The sequence below is a fragment of the Trichosurus vulpecula genome, chromosome 4 (genome assembly GCF_011100635.1).
Source record: "Trichosurus vulpecula isolate mTriVul1 chromosome 4, mTriVul1.pri, whole genome shotgun sequence".
NCBI lineage: Eukaryota > Metazoa > Chordata > Mammalia > Diprotodontia > Phalangeridae > Trichosurus > Trichosurus vulpecula.
Window position 1 is genome coordinate 116,764,878 of NC_050576.1, and position 23,177 is coordinate 116,788,054.

General features: G+C 39.6%; 1 protein-coding gene across 1 annotated transcript; it reads right to left on the reverse strand.

Annotated features, from left to right (window-relative positions):
• Window positions 1-11,730: 11,730 nt before the first annotated feature.
• On the reverse strand, window positions 11,731-12,350 carry LOC118848505 (NADH dehydrogenase [ubiquinone] iron-sulfur protein 5-like). The gene has a single exon (XM_036757411.1). It carries the CDS (start codon window positions 12,338-12,340, stop codon window positions 12,020-12,022), a length of 321 nt encoding a protein of 106 aa, XP_036613306.1. The 5' UTR covers window positions 12,341-12,350; the 3' UTR covers window positions 11,731-12,019.
• Window positions 12,351-23,177: the final 10,827 nt, after the last annotated feature.

Consider the following 23,177-nt stretch of genomic DNA (forward strand, 5'->3'; position numbering starts at 1 on the left):
AGTTTAGAATTCTTATTGGGTAAACTGAAGCCTAGGAGAGTTTAAGTCTCTTGTCCAAGTTCACCCAGCTACTACCACAGAGAGAATTTAAGTCTATTGTCCAAGTTCAAGGCTTTAAGCTTATAGAATTTAAATCTCTTATCCAAGTTCACCCAGCCAGCACCATAGCTGTGAGTAGAACCCAGGTTTCTTGTCTATTCATTTGGTGCTTTTCTTTCTCTCTTTTTTTATTCAATTTTATTTTATTTTTATTTTCAGATTCTCTTCCTCTCCTCACCTGCTCCCCTACCCATTGAAAAGGCAAGAAATACAAAATCTATTACAAATATGAAGTCATGCAAAACAAATAGTAACTCTGATCAACACAATGACCCACCACAGTGTCAAAGACTTGGTGTCTTTTCCACAACACCATGGGTCTTCAAAATGCTATGGAAGAGTCACAAATGATTTGCAAAAACCATTGTATAGTTTAGGGCAGTGGTGTCAAACAATCTCAAATAGAAATGGGGGCCACTAAGCTGTATCAAAGGATCCCTTGAATTGTATGCCAGTCATGTACTGACTTAGTTTTTTTTTTCTATTAATTCATTTATTTTTAATTTTCAACATTCACTTCCACAAGATTTTGAGTTCCAAATTTTTTTCCCTTCTCTCCCTTCCCCCTATCCCAAGGTGGTGTGCATTCTGATTATCCCTTCCCCCAATCTGCCCTCCCTTCTATCACACTCCCCTTCTCTTATCCGGTTCACTTCTATTTTCCTGCAGGGCAAGATAGATTTCTATACCCCATTACCTGTATTTCTTATTTCCCAGTTGCATGTAAAAAATTTTTTTAACATTTGTTTTTTAAAACTTTGAGTTCCTAATTCTCTCACTTTCTCCCTCCTCACCCAACCTCATTGAGAAGGCAAGCAATTCAATATAGGTTATGCATGTGTAGTCATGCAAAGCACTTCCATAATAGTCATGTTGTGAAAGCCTAACTATATTTCCCTCCATCCTATCCTGCCCTCCAATTTATTCTATTCTCTCCTTTGACCCTGTCCCTCCTCAAAAGTATTTGCTTCTGATTACCCCCTCTCCCAATTGGCCCTTCCTTCTGTTACCTCCGCCCCCCTCTACTCTCCTGTAGGGTAAAATAGATTTTCATACCCAAATGAGTGTGTATGTTTTTCCTTCCTTAAGCCAAATCCAATGACAGCAAGGTTCAATTATTTCCTCTTACCTCCCCCCTCTTCCCCTCCACTGTAAAGGCTTTTTCTTGCCTCTGTTATATGAGATAATTTACCCCATTCTACCTCTCCATTTCTCTTTCTCCTAGTGCATTCCTTTCTCACCCCTTAATTTTATTTTTAGATATCATCCCTTCATATTCAACTCACCCTGTGCCCCCTGTCTCCATCTCTGCCTCTCTATATATACATACACACACATATTACATATACATATATATATATACATACATACATATATGTATATATATGTACCCATTCCTTCCAACTACCCTAATACTGAGAAAGGTCCCATGAGTTACAAATATCATCTTTCCATGTAGGAAATGTAAATAATTCAACTTTAATAAGTCCCTTTTGATTTCTCTTTCCTGTTTACCTTGTGATGCTTCTCTTAAGTCTTGTATTTGAAAGTCAAATTTTCTTTTCATCAAGAATGCTTGAAAGTCCTCTATTTCTTCGAATATCTATTTTCCCCCTGAAGGATTATACTTAGTTTTTCTGGGTAGGTGATTCTTGGTTTTAATCCTAACTCTTTTGACCTCTGGAGTATCATATTCCAAGCCCTTTGATCCCTTAGTGTAGAAGCTGCTAAATCCTGTGTTATCCTGATTGTGTTTCTACAATACTTGAATTGTTTCTTTCTGGCTGCTTGCAATATTTTCTCCTTGACCTGGGAACTCTGGAATTTGGCTGCAATATTCCTAGGAGTTTTCCTTTTGGGATCTCTTTTAGGAGGTGATTGGTACATTCTTTTAATTTCTTTTTTACCCTCTGGTTCTAGAATATCAGGGCAGTTTTCTTTGATAATTTCTTGAAAGATGATATCTAGGTTCTTTTATTTTTATCATGTCTTTCAGGTAGTCCAATAATTTTTAAATTATCTTTCCTGGATCTATTTTCCTGGTTTTTTCCAATGAGATCTTTTATATTATCTTCTATTTTTTCACTCTTTTGGTTTTGTTTTATAATTTCTTGATTTCTCATAGAGTCATTAGCTTCCATTTGCTCCATTTCTAACTTTTAAGGAATTATTTTCTTCAGTGAATTTTTGTACCTCCTTTTCTATTCGGCCAATTCTGCTTTTTAAGACATTCTTCTCCTCATTGACTTTTTGGATCTCTTTTGCCATTTGGTCTAGTCTATTTTTAAGGTATTATTTTCTTCAGTATTTTGGGGGGTTTCTTTTAGCAAGCTGTTGACTCATTTTTCATGATTTTCTTGCATCAGTCTCATTTATCTTTCCAATTTTTCCTCTACTTCTCTTACTTTATTTTCAAAATCTTTTTTTGATGGCTTCCATGACCTAAGACCAATTCATATTTTTCTTGGAGTTTTTGGATGTAGGAGCTTTGACTTTGTTGTCTTCTTCTTGTTGTATGTTTTGATCTTCTTTGTCACCAAAATAAGATTCTATAGGCTGATTTTTTTCCTGCAGTTTGCTCATTTTCCAAGCCAATTACTTTACTTTTTAATGCTTTGTTAAGGTAGGATTTTGAAATTAAAGATATCTATAGTCATATGAAAAAATTCTCTAAATCACTATTGATTAGAGAAATGCAAATCAAAACAACTCTTTAGGTACCATACCTCTCCTGTCAGATTGGCTAACATGACAAAACAGGAAAATGATAAATGCTGGAGAGGATGTGGGAAAATTGGAACATTGTTATATTGATGGTGAAGTTGTGAACTGATCCAGCCATTCTGGAGAGCAGTTAGGTACTACACCCAAAGGGCTATAAAAATGTGCATACCCTTTGACCCAGCAATACCACTTCTAGTGCTGTATCTCAAAGAGATCACACAAGTGGGGAATGGACCGGAATGCACAAAACTATTTATAGCAGCTCTTTTTGTGATGGCAAAGAATTTGAAACCAAGGCTATGCCCATCAGTTGGAGAATGGCTAAACGAATTGTGGTATATGAATGTAATGGAATACTATTGTGTTATAAGAAATGAGAAAGAGACAGACTTCACAATAACTTAGAAAGACTTATATGAACTGATGCTGAATGAGGAGAGCAGAACCAGGAGAACATTATACATGATTTCAGACACCCAGTATCTGTAAGGACTAACTTTGATAGAGTTGGCTCTTTCATCAATGCAAGGTTCAAGGACAGCTCCAAAAGACTCATGATGGAAAAAGCTATGCACATCCAGAGAAAGAATTATGGAATCTGAATGCAGATTGAGGCAAACTATTTGCTATCTTTTTTTTCTTCTTTTTTGGTTTTGTTTCTTCTTTCTCATGATTCATTCCATCGGTTATAATTCTTCTTCACAACTGGACTATTATGTAAATAAATTCAATGTGAAGGTGTATATAGAACCAATATTGGATTACATGCTGTCTTGGGTGGGAGCCAGGAGGAGAAGGAGGGGGAGAAAATTTGGAACTCAAAAACTTGTGAAACTGAGTGTTGTAAACTAAAAATAAAAAAAATAAAAAAGGTAGGATTCTGCTTCTAGTGTAGAAGGTATACTTCTGAAACTTCAGGAGTTTTGTGCAGCTGTTTTCAGAGATACTTCTAGGGACCTGTAAATTTTCAGTTCTTCCAAGATGGTATGATCAAAGGAGAAGTGTCTGATCCTCTCCTGGACTGTGCTGTGGTCTGTGAGTAACCACAACCATTCTTTTATGCATTGGAACTGTGAGGAAGATTCCTTCTCCACCACTGCCACAAGCTCCTCCTTGCCATGCAGGACTGTGACCCCGAACCAAGCATGGGCAAAGCAAGAGAACTCTGCCTCAGCACCAGCAAAGAGATCCCTGCAAACCCCCTCTGATCAGCCACTTGATTTCCCCACCATCTAAGTGCTGAGAGTTCCAGAAGCTGTCACTGCCCCTGGCACCACTACTGCCCTGGAGCTAGGGCTGGACTGCACTCCTCTCTCACCCAGGTCCCCAACAGACCTTTTCTACTGACCTTCTAAGTTGTCTTTGGGATTTGTGGGTTGAGAAGTCTGGAAACCACCACAGCTGCCAGTGATCCAGTCCCCTGTGGCCTGATCCAGGTTTGCTAGGGCTGGGTCTTTGCTGGCACATTTTGCACTGGACTGTGCTCCTCTCTCAGCCTCTTGCAACAGACCTTTCCTGTTGACCTTCCAGGTTGTCTTAGCCTGAAAATTTGTTTTGCTCTGTCATTTTGTGGATTCTGCTACTCTAGAATTTGTTAGAGTCATTTTTACAGGTATTTGGAAGGGTTTGGGGGAGAGCTCAAGCAAGTCCCTGCTTTTACTCTGCCATCTTGCCAACCTCTTTCCTGACTTAATTTTAAAATGCAATGTTATCTGTGTTTTATTGTATTTGTATTTATTTTGATAAATATTTCCCAATTCCATTTTAATCTGATTCAGGCACACTTGGGGCAGCATGTTTGACACTTCTGGTGTGGGGGATCGGAAGGATCTTTTAGGAGGGAACTACAGTGTCAACACCTTCTTAGGTAGTCCATAACCCCAGCCCCACTTATCTATATGTATAGAAAGAAACAAACTTATCTGGTATAATTCAGGTAAGCAGTGTCAGACTGGATCTGAACATAGCTATCACCATCATTTACTTCTCCATTTCTGATGCATACTTTGTGTGGGTATACTGGATCAGCACAAGCCCTGACCCTAGACTGATGTAGGCACCCTTGAACATACACATAGACACACATTCCCCTCCCTCCTCCATGATGATGATAGCTGGAAAAAAGACTAATGATCAAGAGATTCAGGGTGATACAGCTGCATGGGCTTAGAATTTGGAATCTGAGTATCTGGGTTCAAATCCTTGAATCTCTTTACTTACTACTTGTGTAAACTTGGGCAAATTATAACACACAATCAGTTTCTTCATCTATAAAATGAGTTAGTTAGATGAACTGCAAGGTCCCTTCCAAATCAACATCTATGATCATCCCCATGGGATTGCTCTTTATTCATCAATCTTTATTGGTTTGTACCCCACAAAGGCTTCTTTAACTCATATCACCTCATTTACTCAAACCAAAATGTATTCTCTAATGCATTTGCTGTGCCCCGCTACACAGTCTCTGTGACTACCAAACCACGGCTCAAATAGCAGCCTCCCTACCCAATGGCACCAACTCTCAAGTCATCCAGAAAAATTTCCTGCATTGTTAGCTTCCACCTGCCTCAGCTGTTTCCCATATTGCCAAAAGAAAGGTAGAAATGGGGAGGAAATCCCAGGGAAATGACCTGGGATGCCCACATGCACAGCCTAAAGGTTAAAGAGCTATTTCTATATTGTAAACATTGTTGTTTCATGTGAATTTCCATTTCCAAATGCTTATTCTGTTTCATGAGATTTCATAACTAAAAAATTCATCTCCAAGTGGCCATCATTCTTAGCTTGACTGGTCTTTGGAAAGTAGACAGTCCATTACCTGGACTTGAAACTTTTCCATAATTGTAGACCAGTCAGAGCTGGTGGTCAGCTGGCATAGCCTTTGAGAACCCAGGGTTGCCTTCATGCTCAATCAAGGCATTAAAATATGACTTTGGGGGCAAGGGACACAGGTTGAGGTGTCATGAATGGGTTTCAGTCTCCATAACTGTAGGGCAGACTCCATTGATAAGATCATGGTTTTAAATTCTTGGATGTTATCGAAAACAAAAGGGTTAAAGGAGATGATCTATAAGATTCCTTCCAGTTCTAAATGTGTGAATATTTAGAGTAAATCTTATTTTAGTTCCTTTTTATGCCAAACAGTTTTAGTGGTCATTGGTGTCCACTTTTGAGTCTCAATGAAGTTTGGGAGATATCGCTATCAATGAAATGAGCTTTAACCCTCAGAATCATAGACTATCAGAAAGGACCTTAGACGTTATCTAGTCTAATTATCTTATCCAGATGAGTGAACCAAGGCCCATTGAGATGATATGATTTGCCTAGCATCATATTGCTAATTAGTGGAAGAGTTAAGATAAGGACCCAGACCTTCTGACTCCCAGTTCAGTGTTCATTCCATTCAATACATTAAAGGTTGGGGGTGGGACTTAATCAACCACCTAAGACTCTCCCACAAAGAGATTTCTAAGTTGGAAAAATCTATCTTCCTTTAGTTTTCTATATTGTGACAAAAGACTCCACAGGTCTCCAGATGAGTAGCTGGAAATTTCCAGTAATGTAACAGTGACAACTCATGAGGAAGAAACATAATATTCTTTACTTATGAAAGCCACTTATGAAGATATCTTCTTTTCTCAGGCAGGTCAACACATTATGTCCCTAATAGGTTTCCTGTACCTGTAAAAATTAGGCTATTAAGTTTAGAGAGGCCCTCCCTTTTGAGTCATCTCCTTACAGGACTTTAATTGAGATCATTTCAATATGTTAATATGAACTAGCCATCACTCACCCTTAGTGCTGCTGCTCAGACTTAGCTGGGATCTTGCATCTTACCATTCTGTATGCTCCAGACCTCTACTCGGGGAGCTTATCACAGTCAATTATCATACCCAAATAAAAAATGAAAATGGAAACAGTTATACAAATAATGGGACACAGCGATAGAATCATAGTAATATACTTCTTGGTTAACATTACCCCCGACTTTTGGACAGCTGGATTGGTTAATGTACTCACTCTTCCTTTAGGCATCAACTTCAGAAAATTTCAGTGTGTTTCGATGCTAAGCATCCTTTCTCTTCTACAAATGTGCCCTTTAGGAAGCTGTGAGACTTAACCTCAAACCTCATCCAACTTTGGTTTGTGTTGGAGGTTTATACTTTGAAGAACTCCTTAAATTAATTTACTTTGAGCTCTCCATGTGGTAACGCCTTTCATATTGGATTCTAAATCCTCAAGTTAGATGCATGGGATATATGTATCCACTTCAATTAGCCCTCACTGGACTCAGAGTGAGGATTATACCATGTCATTTTTCAACTCCAGAGAACTGACTTCTCTTTATTAGCTGGCATTGATGGTAGAACTAGGTCATACAAGTTACAAAAAATATGGGTTGTCCATCCATCTGTACCTGAGAAAACAGTGAGTCTAGAAATATTATTGGCAAGTGCATATGCTAGTCACACACACAGAAGATCCAATAATACAATAAACATTTATTAAACACCTACTATGTGCACTTTACTAGTTGCTGGAGATACAAATAAGAAAAAGAAAGACAGCCCCTGCCTTCAAGTAGCTTAAACTCTAATGGGAGAAGACAACACACAAAAGGAAGCTGGAAAGGAAGCACCAGGGTATCATGTTTTGTGGGGCTGAAACCAAGCAGAGCCGCAGATAGAAAGTGGAGAGTTAGGTGGAAAGAAATACAGTCCTAATGTAGCAACTTGCAAAGAAAAAAATCAGGTATATTTCACAAATATTAAATGCCTATTATGTGTAAGGAATCATACTAGTTGCTAGAACATCCAGTTTGGCTGGTGCATAGAATATGCAAATTGGAAAATGGGAATGTAAATCCAGAAAAAAAATAGTTTGTAGCCCTATTGTAGAAGGACTTGAATACCAGATTAAGGGTTAAGAATTGGACCATAGACTTAGAGCTGGAAGAGACCTTAGAGATCATTTTGCCCAACTCCTTCATTTTACAGATTAGGAAATTTAAATCTAGAAGTTAGATGACTCACCCAAGGTCACCCAGGTACTAAGTGGCATACTCAAGACTCAAACTCAGGTCATCTGACTCCCAATATAGCACTCTTTCCACTGTACCACACTGAACCCAGATTCTCATACTCAAATCAGGGTGATTAATTAGTTTTAATTGATTTCATTCCACAATGAAAGTCTTCCAGCATTTCTCAAAAGGGATTGGCACAAAGGGAACTGTTTTCCAATGTTGAAACTTGAAATGGTCCTAGAATAGTCAAAACAAATCTTGCGACCATTCTTCCCACACTACCCTTCCTTGGTGTTATGCAAATGAGAACATTGGCAGTAGTACATCTTCCCCCCTTCCACCCCCTGCAGATGGTGTCAGCAAATTCCGCATTCAGTACAGCACTTAGGGCGAACTTGTAAAGCTCATTACAAGATTGATTTCTTGGATCAATGGACAAACCAACTTAGGAAAGATAGTGTTGGGGAACCTCCATGTATTCTGTGAGTTGTTTTACTATTTTAAAATTATTAGCATTTTCCTCACATTTTTTATTTTTATTTTTTATCAGATGCGAGTACCGAGTTGGGCAGAGACAAGTACAGTTGATTCTAACCCTATTTAGAAAATGAGAATAATACTTCTCTCTTTGAATAGATAAGTTTTATATTCTGTTTCAGATGAAAAGAAGTAGTTGTTTCTCTATTTCTTTTGGGATTTTCTAGTTCTTTTTAAAGCCTCTAGATCGGTGAATAAGATGCAAAGTTTGCCTCACTTTCACAGAGGATGAACCAACCTCGGTCTCCTTTTGACACCTAGATCAGCTCCAGCTGCCCTGCCCTAGTTACAGGTCCATTCTCATATTGCCCTGTGAGAAACATTGTGCAAAGTGAACCAGTTCTGCCAAAGGGCAAGACCAGAAGCAAAAGGTAAAGTTGCAGAGAGACATATTTCAGCATAATATGAGGAAAAATTTCATAATCAAAGCTATGCAAACAAGGAAAAGGCTGCCTTGGGAAGTACTGGCTTCCCTCTCACTGGAGGTTAGATGATCACTTAATAGAGATATTATAAAGGGCATCCTGGATGGCTGCTGAGGTCTCTTTCAATTTTGAAAGATATTCTAAGAGTCTGTGAACTATTAATAAACTATTGGGAAATGTTGAGAAAGTTGGTAAACCATAGGTGAAATAACCAGGCTGCTATTTGGATGATTTCCTTCTAGGAGGGTTTGAGATGGAATTTTTTAACCCTCTATCTCTCCTCTCTTCCCTAGCACTCTAGTCCTGAAGACAAGGACAGGAGAAAAAGGAAAAAAAAGAAAAAAAAAGGAGAGGAGACAATGTTGGAAAGAATAAAGGTGAGTGATCTATGTGGGCTATCCTGGAGTGGTTTTCAGGCACTTAGTAGTCAAGTCAACAAGCAACAAGCATTTATTTGATTTAGAAGCATTTATTGGACTTAGATTATTAGATTTAAAAGGAACCTTAGAAGGCATCTAGTTGAACCCATTCCTGCAAAGTGATTCCTTCTACCAAATATCCAAGTAGTTATTCAGCCTTTATTTGAAGACCTCTAGGGAGGAGCAACTCACTACTTCCAGAGGTTTCCTGTGGAAACTTATTCCCTTTTTTGCATAGCCTTTATTGTGAGGAAGTTTTCCTTGTATCAACCTGAAATCTTCCTCTTGGCCCTGCTCCTAGTGCTATTCTCTGGAGCCAAGAAGAATGTTTCTAATCTTTGTTCTACTAAAATACTCAGAGAAAGGAATTACAACCCACTTCACCCTTCCCCAGGTCTCTTCTGCCTGAACATCCCCAGCTGTTTTAGCTGATTCTTATATCACATGTTCTTGAGGCCTTTCACTATCTCCATTGGACCCTCCACATTTTAGCAACAAGTATAAGACAGAATAACTGTGGTTAAATAACAGCTCATATGGAAAAGATCTGGGGTTTTTTTTGGTGGACTTTAATACGAGCTTGTAGCTAATGTCATACGGCAGCCATAGAAGCCAATGTGATCTTGGATTGTACTAAATAGCGTGTCCAGTGGGAGGGGAGTGATAGTCCTATTAAACTCTCCCATTATCAGACAACTCCTAGAGGACTGTCTTTAGTCATGGTACCACATCTAAGGGAGGACATTGTTAAACTGGGGAGTGTTTGGTGGAGGAAGGCCAAGATGCTGAAGGTCCTTCAGTTCATACCATATGAGGATCAGCTGAAGGTGCTAGGGATGCACATGGAAAAATGAAAGCCTTCTCCCAGTATTTAAAGCATTATCATGTGAAAGACGGGTTCCGATTGCTCCCAGAGACCAGAAAGAGCAGTAAAGTGGAAATTTTCAAAATGTAGCCTTTTCTGAAACCAGTTGCTGCTTGATGATGAGAATTGAATCCAGAATAATTTTTCCCCTCAGTTCATTTCCTTTTGGAGGATGAAACTATAATTGAGGCAAGTCAAGAAATGATTAGTTGTTCAGCTTTTGGTAAAGAGCAAGCTCCAACAGATGTCCAAAAAAATCAAAGTTCCTGATTGCCACTCTACTTGTGATCAGATTCCTGAGCTATTCTATCAATCACTAAATCAATCAAAAGGCATTTGTTACTCATCTACTATGTGTCAGGTGTGGTGTCTGAGAACACGAAGACATAAATAAATTAGCGTCTATTGTCAAAGAGCACAATTTTATCAGGGAAGACAACATGCAAACACACACATACAGAATAAATATGTGTGTGTGTGTGTGTGTGTGTGTGTGTGTGTGTGTGTGTGTGTGTGTGCACAAGTGCATGGGGTGAGGAGGAATGAGGAAAGATAGTGCTTGTAGAAGGTAGTGCTTGAATTAATTCTTGAAGCATCCATTTCCTTATTCTGAACTGGTGATCCGTAGTATAATCCGTTGATAGTCTTGATCCTATTTCTGCCTCTGTTGATCTTCATTCAAATGTTCTCTGCCTTTTCTTCCCTGGATTTCCCTCGGAAATTCATGTCTTATTACAGTTCTTCCCCACTCTTACCTAGTGCATTCTTTTTGTAAAAGGTGTACCCTTTCAGAGCTAGGTTCCATTCATGGATCCTATCACACTAGAAGTCAGTGAAACTGATGAGATCAATCGACCTCCTTGCTTTAGGATCCTGAGACCTCCTTTGGTTTGTTATTCAGATTTTGTGCATTTGTGTATAGATATCCGAGGTCATGGGTTTTGTAACTGGATACTTTTTTGGATTTTCTCAGTGAATTCTGGGGTGCTTGTATTGTTGTTCTTCCTATGTTATAGCTATTTTCTGTGGTATCAAGGTCACTGGATAGACATAGATACTTTTCCTCACTTTCTTTTTTAGCTTAAATCCTTTTTGATGAGACTTTTTAGGACTCCAGGTCGCTGTTCCCCTCAAGAGGAAGTCACCAGTTACTTACGTCTTATTCCTCTGACCCTTAGTGGATGCCCTCTCATCTGAAGGCAACCTGTTGATCAATTTCTTCATACTTTGGAGGAGTAACAACTTCTTCCTCCCCGAAGCTCCAACTCTAACCTCTTCAGAAGATCCTCATCCTTCTTCTTTTGCTTCAAATGTTCTTTCTTCTTCATTTTCTTCTCTGTAAATCTCTTCTACCTTCTAACCTCTTGAGGAGTTAGGAGTCAGGGCTCCATTTTCTCCCTTCAGAACTCTTTTCTTTTGTGTTTCTACATCGCTACACTTTTGCCATTTTTATAGGAATGCTTCATTCTTCCCACTAACCGGGAGAGTGGCAAAGCATCCCTTAAGACCATTAACCTTCTCTCCTAGGAAGCAGACCAGTTGGCATGTTGAGTATTAATAGGTGTCACTTGGTCATGGCAGCAATACAAAAATCACATGCTCCATGCAGGCAATTCCTTTTTTTTTTTTTGCTAATTTTTTTTTTACACTGGTAAATGTTTACTTTTCAAAATGTCTATTTTCAGATACAGGCAGAATCACAGATCATATACTGAAGGGTGAACCACTGCCACCAACTTGCCTGGGGTGGTTGTCCTAATGGCAAAGTACAGAGAGAACTCGGGCTGGGAAAAGCAGGATGATTTTTAACCTTTGGAAGGAGATGTCTGTTTTAAGAAATATACATTTCCAGGGGACAACAGGGGATATACTTTCATCCCATCATAAAGAACGAAGCCACCCAATGTCACCACTGGCTGGCTCATCAAGGCCTTGGCTCTTCCTTGCCTGAGTGGTGAGGTGGGGGAGTATACTTCCCTTCTTTCATTAGCTTCTCCTTCTGCTTCATGACTGCTCCCATGTGTTCTATCGTTTTCCACCTATGCAAACATTCAATGAAATCCTCATATTCTAGTCTGCATTCTTTCTTGGCTTGGGTCATACCAATTCCATGGGCACACTCAATGAATTCCTTTTCAAAAGCATGGCATTGGGCTGGCATTTTGTAAGGTTGTTCAGCACTCATAATTGTCATCCATTTGTCGATATCGAGGCCCAGCCGGTTTTGAATATCAAAGAATGGCATGGCTGCGGCCTAGTCCAAACGCTGCGTCCCTTTCCTTCACAAGTCTCCGTAGTCCTACAGCTTCTTCGCCTTTTTGCTAAATTTTTACCTCATCTTACCCACTGCTTTTATTTGCTTTGTCTTAGCAACAACCAGAGTGTATAATGTTCTCTTGCCCCCATAGGACTTGTTTCTCGCAGAATCACAGAATTTGAGACCTGAAAGTTCCCTCCCCAGTGATCTAATTTAGCTCAGTCAATCAGTCAGTCAATAAACATTTATTAAGTGCCTACTATGTGCCGGGCACTGTGCTAAACCCATATATAAAAGAAATCCCCACTAAATCTTACCTTCTACCTTAAGCTTTTCCAGAGGCCTCTGAATGTTAGTACCTTCCCTTTGTGGATTGTCCCCATTTTACCCTCTATATAACTTGTTTGTACATAGTTGTTTAGGTGCTGTTTCTTCCATTATATTGTCAGCTCCTTGAGGGCAGGGGCTGTCCTTTGCTTTTCTTTGTATCCCAAACACTTAGCACAGTGCCTGGTATGTAGTAGACTCTTAATAAATGCTTGTCAACCTGACATGACCCTCTATAATGTACCTGACGAGATCATCCAGTGTCTGCTTGAAGACCTCTGATGAGGGGTAACCCACCACTTTTTTCCATTGTAGAGGGCAGAACTAAAAACAGTGAATGGAATAAAAATAATTATAATTAATAATAACAACAATGGTGGTTAACATATATTTCTTATGGTTTACAACCCTATAATATTGTAAGTAGCACAAGTATTATTATCGACATTTTATACATGAGGAAACTGACCTAAAAAGGGGTGACATGCATTGTCCAAATCAGAGACCTTGTAAGTGGCAGGGTCAAGCCTAGGACCCAGGTCCCTTGACCATCATGTCATGAAACACTTACTGGGATGCAGATTTCTATTCAGTTAGGATTTTTTCCTTTTAAATTAGATGTCAGTATACAGAAGCAGTAAGATCTTCAAGTAGGGATTGGGTGACTACTTATTGGGGATGCTGTAGATGGGGATTCTGGTTCAAGTAAAGGTGAGATTAGAAGATGTCTTTCCCAATTCTGGGATCCTATTACCCTTTTTAAAGGATTATTCTTTCCATAGACTGAATGCTGCATCATCATGTTGGTTCTTGGACCAATGAACTCTCCAGCTTGTCAGTTTTCAAATTATTACCAAATCATTTAGTACCTGTCTAATTAAAGCTGAAGCCACTTGCTACTCCCTTCATGCTTGAGCAAATTAACTTCTTTTTTTTAAATTGAGAGTTTTTATTTTTAGTTTACAACACTCATTTCCACATGATTTTGAGTTCCAGATTTTTTTCCCCACCTCACCCCTTCCTCCCCAAGACAGCATGGCATTTGATATGTCTTCTACACGCAACTTCTCATTAAACTTATTTATACTATAGTCAAGATGTAAAGAAGAATTATGATCAATAGAATGAATCATGGGAAAGAAGAAACAAAACCAAAAAAAAAAGAAAAAAATGAGAGCAGTTTGCCTCAATCTGCATTCAGACTCCATAGTTCTTTCTCTGGATGTAGAAAGCTCTCTCCATCATGACACTTTTGGAGTTGTCTTTGAACCTTGTGTTGCTGAGAAGAGCCAGATCTATCAAGGTTAGTCATCACAGAATCAATATATCTGTGGTTATGTACAATGTTCTCCTGGTTCTGCTCTGCTCACTCAGCATTATATCATGTAGGTTTTTCCAGGTTATTATGAAGTCTGTATCTTCTCCATTTCTTATAGCACAATAGTATTCCATTACATTCATATACCACAACTTGTTTAGCCATTCCCCAATTGATGGGCATCCCCTTGATTTCCAATTCTTTGCTACCACAAAAAGAGTTGCTATAAATATTTTTGTAGATACTGGTCCATTTCCTACTTGTGTGATCTCTTTGGAATACAGACCTAGAAGTGGTATTGCTGGGTCAAAGGGTATGCGCATTTTTATAGCCCTTTGGGCATAATTCCAAATTGCTCTCCAGAATGGCTGAATCAGTTCACAACTCCACCAACAATGTAACAGTGTTCCAATTTTCCCACAACCTCTCCAGCATTCATCATTTTCCTGTTTGGTCATTTTAGCCAATCTGACAGGAGAGATGTGGTACCTCAAAGTTGTTTTTATTTGCTTTTCTCTAATCAATAATGATTTAGAGCATGTTTTCATAGGCCTATAGATATCTTTAATTTCCTCCTTTGACCATTTCTCAATTGGGGAATGACTTGTATTCCTATAAATTTGGCTCAGTTCCCCATATATTTTAGAGATGAGGCCTTTATCAGAGACACTGGTTGTAAAGATTTTCTCCCAGTTTTCTGCTTCCTTCCTAATATTTGTTGCATTGGTTTTTTTATACAAAACTTTTCAATTTAATATAATCAAAATTATCCATTTTGCATTTTGTAATGCTCTCTATCTCTTGCTGTATCATGAATTCTTTCCTTTCCCATAAATATGATAGGTAAAGTATTCCTTGCTCTCCCAAGTTGCTTATAGTGCCAGACTTTATTCCTAAATCATGAACCCATTTTGACTTTATTTTGGTATACGGTGTAAGATATTGGTTTATGCCCAGCTTCTGCCCTACCATTTTTAAATTTTCCCAGCAGTTTTTGTGAAATAGTGAATTCTTAGCCCAGAAGCTGGATTCTTTGGGTTTATCAAAGACTAGATTGCTATAGTCATTGACTACTGCATCTTGTGTATCTAACCTATTCCACTGATCCACCACTCTGTTTCTTAGCAGTACCAAGTGGTTTTGATGACTGCTGCTGTATAGTACAGTTTAACATCTGTTATGGCTAGGCCACCTTCCCTAGCATTTCTTTTCATTAATTCTCTAGATATTCTGGATCTCTTGTTCTTCTAGATGAATTTTGTTATTATTTTATCCAGCTGTGTAACATAATTTTTTTTGGTAGTTCAGTTGGTATGGCACTGAATAAGTAAATTAATTTAGGAAAAATTGTCATTTTCATTGTATTAGCTCAGCCTAACCACAAGCAACTGATATTTTTTTCCATTTATTTAGTTCTGATTTTATTCGCGTGAAAAGTGTGTCATAGTTATGATCATATAGACCCTGGGTTTGTCTTGGCTAATAGACTCCCAAATATTTTATAGTGTCTACAGTAACTTTGAATGGAATTTCTCTTTCTATCTCTTGCTGTTGGGCTTTGTCAGTAATGTATAGGAATGCCGAGGATTTATGTGGGTTTATTTTATATCCTGCAATTTTGCTAAAGTTGTTTATCATTTCAAGTAGTTTTTTACTTGACTCTCTAGGATTCTCTAAATAAATCATCATATCATTTGCAAAAAGTGATAATTTAGTTTCTTCTTTTCCTATTCTAATTCCTTCAATTTCTTTTTCTTCTCTTATTGCTACAGCTAACATTTCTAGTACCAAATTGAATTATAGGGGTGATAATTGACATCCTTGGTTCACCCCTGATCTTATTAGGAATGCATCTAGCTTATCCCCATTACAGATAATGTTTGTTGATGGTTTTAGGTAGATGCTATTTATAATTTTTAAGGAAACCTCCATTTTTTCCTATGCTTTCTAGTGTTTTTAATAGGAATGGGTGTTGTATTTTGTCAAAGGCTTTTTCTGCATCTATTGAGATGATCATATGGTTTCTGCTAGTTTTGTTGTTGATATGATCAATTATGCTGATAGTTTTCCTAGTATTGAACCAGCCTTGCATCCCTGGAATAAATGCTATCTGGTCGTAGTGTATTATTCTTATGATAAATTGCAGCAATCTTTTTGCTAATATTTTATTTAAAATTTTTGCATCAATATTCATTAGCAAAATTGGTCTATAATTTTCTTTCTCTGTTTTGACTCTTCCTGGTTTGGGTATTAGTACCATATTTGTGTCATAAAAGGAATTTGGTAGGACTCCTTCTTCACCTATTTTCCCAAATGGTCAATAAAGTATGGGACTTAATTGTTCTTTAAATGTTTGATAGAATTCACATGTAAAACCATCTGGCCTGGGACACTTTTTCCTAGGGAGTTCATTGATAGCTTGCTCAACTTATTTTTCTGAGATGGGGTGATTTAGGTATTTTACCTCCTCTTCTGTAAGCCTGGGCAATTTATGTTTTTATAAATATTCATTCATTTCCCTAGGTTGTCAAATTTATGGGCATATAATTGGGAAAAATAATTACTAATTATTATTTTATTTTCCTCTTCATTGGAAGTGAATTCACCCTTTCCATTTTTGACAGTGGTAATTTGGTTTTCTTCTTTCCCACATTTAGCTTGACCAGCAATCTCCTAGACCTGTGGTTCCTCTGCTGTTCCAGTTGGTGTGATCTGGTGGGGTTTGGCATGCCCGGTGTCCCTGCTGCTCTCAGTCTACTAGTGGCTTCTAAGTCTCTCAAATCTGCTCAGATCCACTTTTTCGACATATCTGACAGAATTTGTGAGAGAGGTCCAGTAGTTCCTTACTTTCATGGTGCCACCTTGGCTCTGCCCCAACCCACCACTTTTTAAAACACTGCATTCCACTTTTGGATAGCTCTAGTTGTTAGAAAGTTTTTTTCCCTTGTCACCCATTCTAGTAACTTCCACCCATTGCTCCTTATTCTACCATCTAGGACAAAAAAAATACCCCTTTCTTACAATAGCTCTTCAGATACTTGAAGAAAACTCTCATGTCCTGCCACCTGAACCTTAGTCTTCTCTCTTTCTTGTAACACGTGTTTTGTTGTTGTTCAGTCATTTTTCAGTTATGTCTGACTCTTCGTGACCTCATTTGGGGTTTTCTTGGCAAACATACTGTAGTGGTTTTCCATTTCATTCTTCAAAATGAGGAAACTAAGGCAAACAGAATTAAGTGACTTTCCCAGGGTCACCCAGCTAGTGAGTGTCTAAGGCCTGATTTGAACTTAAGAAGATGAGTCTTTTTGACTCCAGGCCTATCCACTGTACCAGCCCTGTAACACAGTTGCTTCCCTTGATCAGGGATAGGAGAATAACTCCAACAGACATAATCATTTGAATTTGGGAGATGACAATGTCACTCAGCCCCTTTAGTGACATCAAGAGTCTGGGTTTAGAGTCTGGGGCAGAACAACAGAAATGTAGCACTGGCTTCTAAAGACAACCCAAGGGTTACTGAGCTCCCTTTGATTCCTAGTCAGCTGTTGCAGAGGGAGGATTGGTGTCCAGTCATCTCTGTTTATATGCATAGGAAGCTAAAGCCCAAGAGTCCAGGCTGCTATAGCTGGACTGTCATGCCATACCCAGAGTCTTAGCAGAATAGGGAAGTGTGCATAGAGTACAGGTGGGGTGTGCCAGCACACCTTGCACATGTTCACCCATGTGTCTACCTGTTCCTTACGCTTCACTCTTCCTCACAAAGAGCAAATAAACAAAAGATATCAGTCAGAAAGATGGCAGAGACTAAGGCTCAGAAGAAACAAGAGGAAGAACAGAGAGAAAACATTGAGAAACCAGCTGTATAACATTGAGGGGGGGAGGAAGTGAGACCACATGAATCCACTGAATGTGAGAAAACCTTCAGATAGATTGAAGTACTATGTGAACATTTTAAGGTTCACTATGGGTTGTATGGAAGGAGGGATCCTTAGTCCTTCCTTCTTTCCCCACCCCCCTCATGTATTTATTCACCTCTTTGTTCTCCCCTAGGTGGGGGTAGGCAGAGGAAGAGAAAAAGAAAAGAAGGCATACTGATAGACTCTGAAGGGGGAATGGCTGGGTGCCCGAGTCTAAGAGGACTTGCAGCTGCCCTGTAGCTGTTAATTATCCCTCAGGCGACAAAGGAGTGGGTCAGGATGTTCTCCTGACACTGGTAATTGGTGGAGTAGGCATGGCTAGGAAACAGGCCCCTGGGTGTTGGTGATCAAGTGTAGCGACAGTTATTGAGTGTGTGTGGAAAACATTGTAGAATACTACAATGAGAATGAGTGGATAGGTGTGAATAGTAGGTGTTTGTGAATATTAGTGAATAGTAGAGTCTGTGATGGGACTTGACTGTTTGGAATCTGAAACAGAGTGAGTCATTGTAAGGAGTTGGTGGGTGTATTCAAGTATCAGTCACTAGCAATCTCTAGTTGAGCCTGGGTGCAGATCTCTATAAGGTTGGGTTTGCACCTAGGATATACCTTGACTTAAGATGTTTGGGGAGGGTGAGGAAAAGAGCAGAGCTCAGAGATGGGCAACCCCAGCCTGGGGGGTTAGATGGTAATACTAAAGGAGCACACGGTCCTGTCTCCCTTCCTATAGGGCAATTCCAGCATTTTGGACAGTTGATATAAGAGCCCAGACAGATGCTATGTATGGGTACCATAGTTCTGGTCCCCTAGTAGCCTATGTACGAGAAAAGAGAGTGCCAGGGGTTGATGCTAGGTGACACAAGTACACCTGGAGGGTGATCGAGAACAGAATATGTGGGAGTGAACAAGTTCGTTAACAGGAGCTGCATTGTATTTCCTATTGTACCAATTCTAGTATTTCTAGGGGTTGGGGGTCATGACCTGTGATTTCATTGATGTTAACATCTGGGGAGGACACTTTTTACCAGTGCAGATCTACACCTGTGCTGAAGCTTACTCATAGGGAGTTGCCTGGGAAAACTGAAGTGAAATGACTTGGATCACATAGCCAATAGGATTCAGAGTGAGCACTTGGACTAAGGCCTTCTTGATTCCAAGGCAGGCCAGCTCTCTGTCCCTTAAGACACATAGCCTCACAACAGTATTCGAGGAAAGCAGACTAAGAAGAAGGCCAAGTGTTGAGAATAAGCCATGAGATGGATATCTGGAAAGAACCAAAGCAAAAGGAGAGAAATGGAGGGCAGTGGGAAAAGGGAAGAGGGAAGACAAGGGGTTTGGAGATGCTAGCTAGGATAAGAAGGATCAGGTGGTGAAGGCAGGCCTCTCTGGGAAAAGAAGGGAAAACTGTAAAGAGAGGATTTAAAAGGCTATGCTGAGGAGAATCTGGAAGAATGGGAGAGATTGTTGAAAATCCCAATGATGATTTCTTTGGAAGAGAAGATGGGGGTACCTGCATTGGACTTCTCAGTTTTCCTGACTACTCAGATCTGCTCAAGTTCAGGTATTTTTAACCATTCTGTGTCATTGGAAGTGAATATGTTTAAGGGCAGAGGAGAAGAAGAGGCATACAAACGCAGCTCGGGAAAAGGCTAAGAGATGGGACTCAGAGGATTGGATGGGCCTGGCCTTCTGGTTTCCTCTCTTACTTTAAGATTACATTAAGCATCAAGAATCTTTCCATTCATTGGAGATCAAGGGCAGTTCCGTCCTTCTTACAGAGCCAATCAAACTGATTCTGGCTAGGACTGAGGCTTGAACAGTGAGGAACAAGGCTATATCACTTCTTTTGTCTATGCAATTGGTTTGACATGAAGCACCAATCTTTGTTCTGTACTGTTGTGAGGTGTGATTTCTCACTCTCCCTCATTCCTCCAAACTCTATGGATGAGGTTACAGTGCGATCTTTGGAGCCAGAAATATAGATTTCTGGATAGGGCCTTGGACCACCCACCCAATATTCTGCTTTTGTTTAAAAATAATACAAACAATGCAATACAACAACTAACTCCTCTTTATTCCCTTCCCATTCCCCAAACACAGAGAGGCTTTAGAGGCTTTTCTTCCACCTGTTTGCATATGCTGCAAAAAAGACCTACAAAGGGAGACACTGTGGTACATCTCCGCAGTTAACAGGAGTTGGCAGATGTTTTTTAATTAAAAGAATTCAGATAATGAAAACAATGCCATTGGTAGAGACAGAGCAGTAACCTGCCAGGTGTATGCCTCTGTTCATATAGATCCAGTGCTTAGTTTTCAGTATCTGCTCCTCTGGATTCTTTGAAAAGCCATTGTCAGATTGAAGGAAGATGAGAAGAAGCAGATGTAGAGAATTGGAACACTGTCAACTCTTGATTATCTGTCATTTAGGGATCGGGGTCAGAACATGGACGACTCAAATCCATAAGCCTTTCTGGACTGCATTTTAGCCGATGAATTTGGGTTCTTCTTCCAGCAACCTACCTACCGGAGATGTTCTTAGTTGGATCTCCTTGGGAAAACAATGGCCGGTAGTAGTCATGAAGAAGACTAAATGGCTCCTCTTTGGAAACCTCTCTTACTTCTTCACTGCATGGACTGACTTAATTTTGTCCTTTTTCTTATAGTAGTTGAGAGGCAGTATAATATAGTGGGAAGTGCTGGGATATAAAGCAAGAAATCAATAGCCCCTGCCCTCAAGGAATTTAAATTCCATTAGGGAAATGACATGTACATCAAAAGTATGTAAAATATATATACAAAGTAAACATAAAATAAGTTTGGAGAGGGAGGGGGAATCAGGAAAGATTGCACACAGAAGATGGTATTTGAGTGGAATTTCAAAGGAGACCAGGAATTATAAGAGGGGTGATGAGGTGGGAGCACATTTCAGGCAGAGGGGATGGGCAGCCAGTGTGAAGGAGGCAAGGATGGGAAATGGAGTGTCATGTGTTCTGAACAGCAGGAAGGTCAGTTTGGCTGCACTGTGGAGTATGGGTAAAATGAAATAAAGTTGGAAAGGAAGGTTTGGGCCAGGTGTTAAGGGGGTTTAAATGCTAAACACAGCAGCTTGTATTTGTTCCAAGAGGCAGTAGGAAAACATTGGAATTTATTGAGTAGGGGAGTAGCATGGACAGACTTTGCACTATGGGAAAATCACTTTCTCAGATGTATGGAATTCTCTCTCTTAACAGTTAGTAGCAGTGTGTCTGTGTCTAAGCCTTCAAGCCTCGGTTTTCTAATCTGTAAAATGGAGGTGATGATAATAACAGTACCTCCCCCAAACTTTGTTGAAAAGTTTGAATGAAATGATACTTGTAAAGCACTTTGTAAGTCTTGAAAATGTGATAAAAATATTATTTCTGATGATGATGGGGATGGCAGCTAGGTAGCTCAGTGGATAGAGTGCCAAGCCTGAAGTCAGGATGATTCATCTTCTTCTTCTTTTTTTTGGAGGGGGAAGGCAGGGCAATTGGGGTTAAGTGACTTGCCCAAGGTCCCACAGCTAGTAAGTGTGTCATTGTCTGAGGCTGGAGTTGAACTCAGGTCCTCCTGACTCCGGGGCCGGTGCTCTACTTGCTGCGCCACCTAGCTGCCCCAGATTCATCTTCTTGAGTTCAAATCGGGCCACATACACTTATGACTCAACAATAACAACATTGTTATTACTATATTGGTATTGCGATCATTATTACTGTTGTTGTGTTGTTTCTGTCACGTCCGATTCTTCATGATTCCATTTTGGGGTTTTCCTGGCAAAGATCCTTAAGTGGTTTGCCATTTCCAGCTCATTTTATAGATGAGGAAACTGAGGAAAATAAGGTTAAGTGACTTACCCAGGCTCACACCTAGTAAGTGTCTGAGACTGGATTTGAACTCATGAAAGCAAGTCTTCCTGATTTCAAGCCCAGTGCTCTATCCACTGCACCATCTAGCTGACCTTATCATTGTCATTACTCAGCCTGAAACATGTCTTTCTGCACACAGTTATTTAGTATTCTCTATTACTCTAAATTACTATTTCCTATAGTCATAGACTCATATTTAGAGTTGGTAGAAGGTGTGCGTGTGTGTGTGTGTGTGTGTGTGTGTGTGTGTGTGTGTGGTGGAGTGTGAACAGTTCTTTGTTTAAAAAGTTCAAAAGATACAATTTCTGGGTAATTTGATCATTTTATTAATAATGCTAGCATTTTTAATAAAAGGGCCAGTAGCACTCTTGAATGCCAAAGGCAATCATGGCGGCAGGCTCACTGCTTATATGCTCTTTGGAAGAAGAATGTTCCAGAGGGTAGCAATCAACTCTGATTGGTTAGCAGTTAATGAGAGGTGGACTTTACAAAGAGAAGTGAGGGGCCGAGAGTGACAACATGTCATTCTTGGCCAGAGCGACTCTCCCTGTACTCAGACCACCCCCAGTCTTGGGCAATCTAGACAAGAATCTATATCTCCCACCCGATCCTGAGCTAGTTGGGTGGAGTAGCAATACCCAGAATGAGCAGAATGTTGATCCTATCTTCCATCTTGAGAAGGAAAAAAACCCTGGGGTTCAGTTTTAATAATTAGTTATTAATATGAGAGAGAAATAATCATTTCTCTCACCTTGAAGGTCATTTAGTTCAATGCTCTCATTTTACAGAAGAGGGTACTGGAGCCCATAAAGACCTTGTGACTTGCCAAAGTCATGGGTATGAAAAAAATAGAGCTGGATATTGAAGCCAGGTCCTCCAACTCTAGATGGATCACTCTTTCCACTATGCAATATTATTTTACATTATATCCACTGCTATTTTATGTGGATGTATCTCCCCTTCCTCAAAACTGTAAGCCACTTTTGTATTTACCACAGCACAGTAGTGGGCATATATTAGATGGCCACTTTCCCGCACCTGTCTAATGCATTTATCTTTAAATTGTATTGTATCTCTCTTCACATTCTGTTACTCTAAGTTTCCTGAACTTGGGAAAGTCAATCTTTTTGAGCCTCAGTTTTCAAATCTGCTGAAATGACTTGCAATAGACGATCTCTAATGTACCTTCCAGCTCTAACTCTCTGATGCTAGGTAAGGTCCATCAGGGCAGGGACTGTGCCTTACCTAAACTTTATATGTCCCTCAACATTTAGCACGTGGCTATGCATTCAGGAGAGGGAGCCAGGTGGCATAGAAGATACAGCACTGAGCCTGGAGTTAGGAAGACTCATCTTCCTGAGTTCAAATCTGGTATCAGA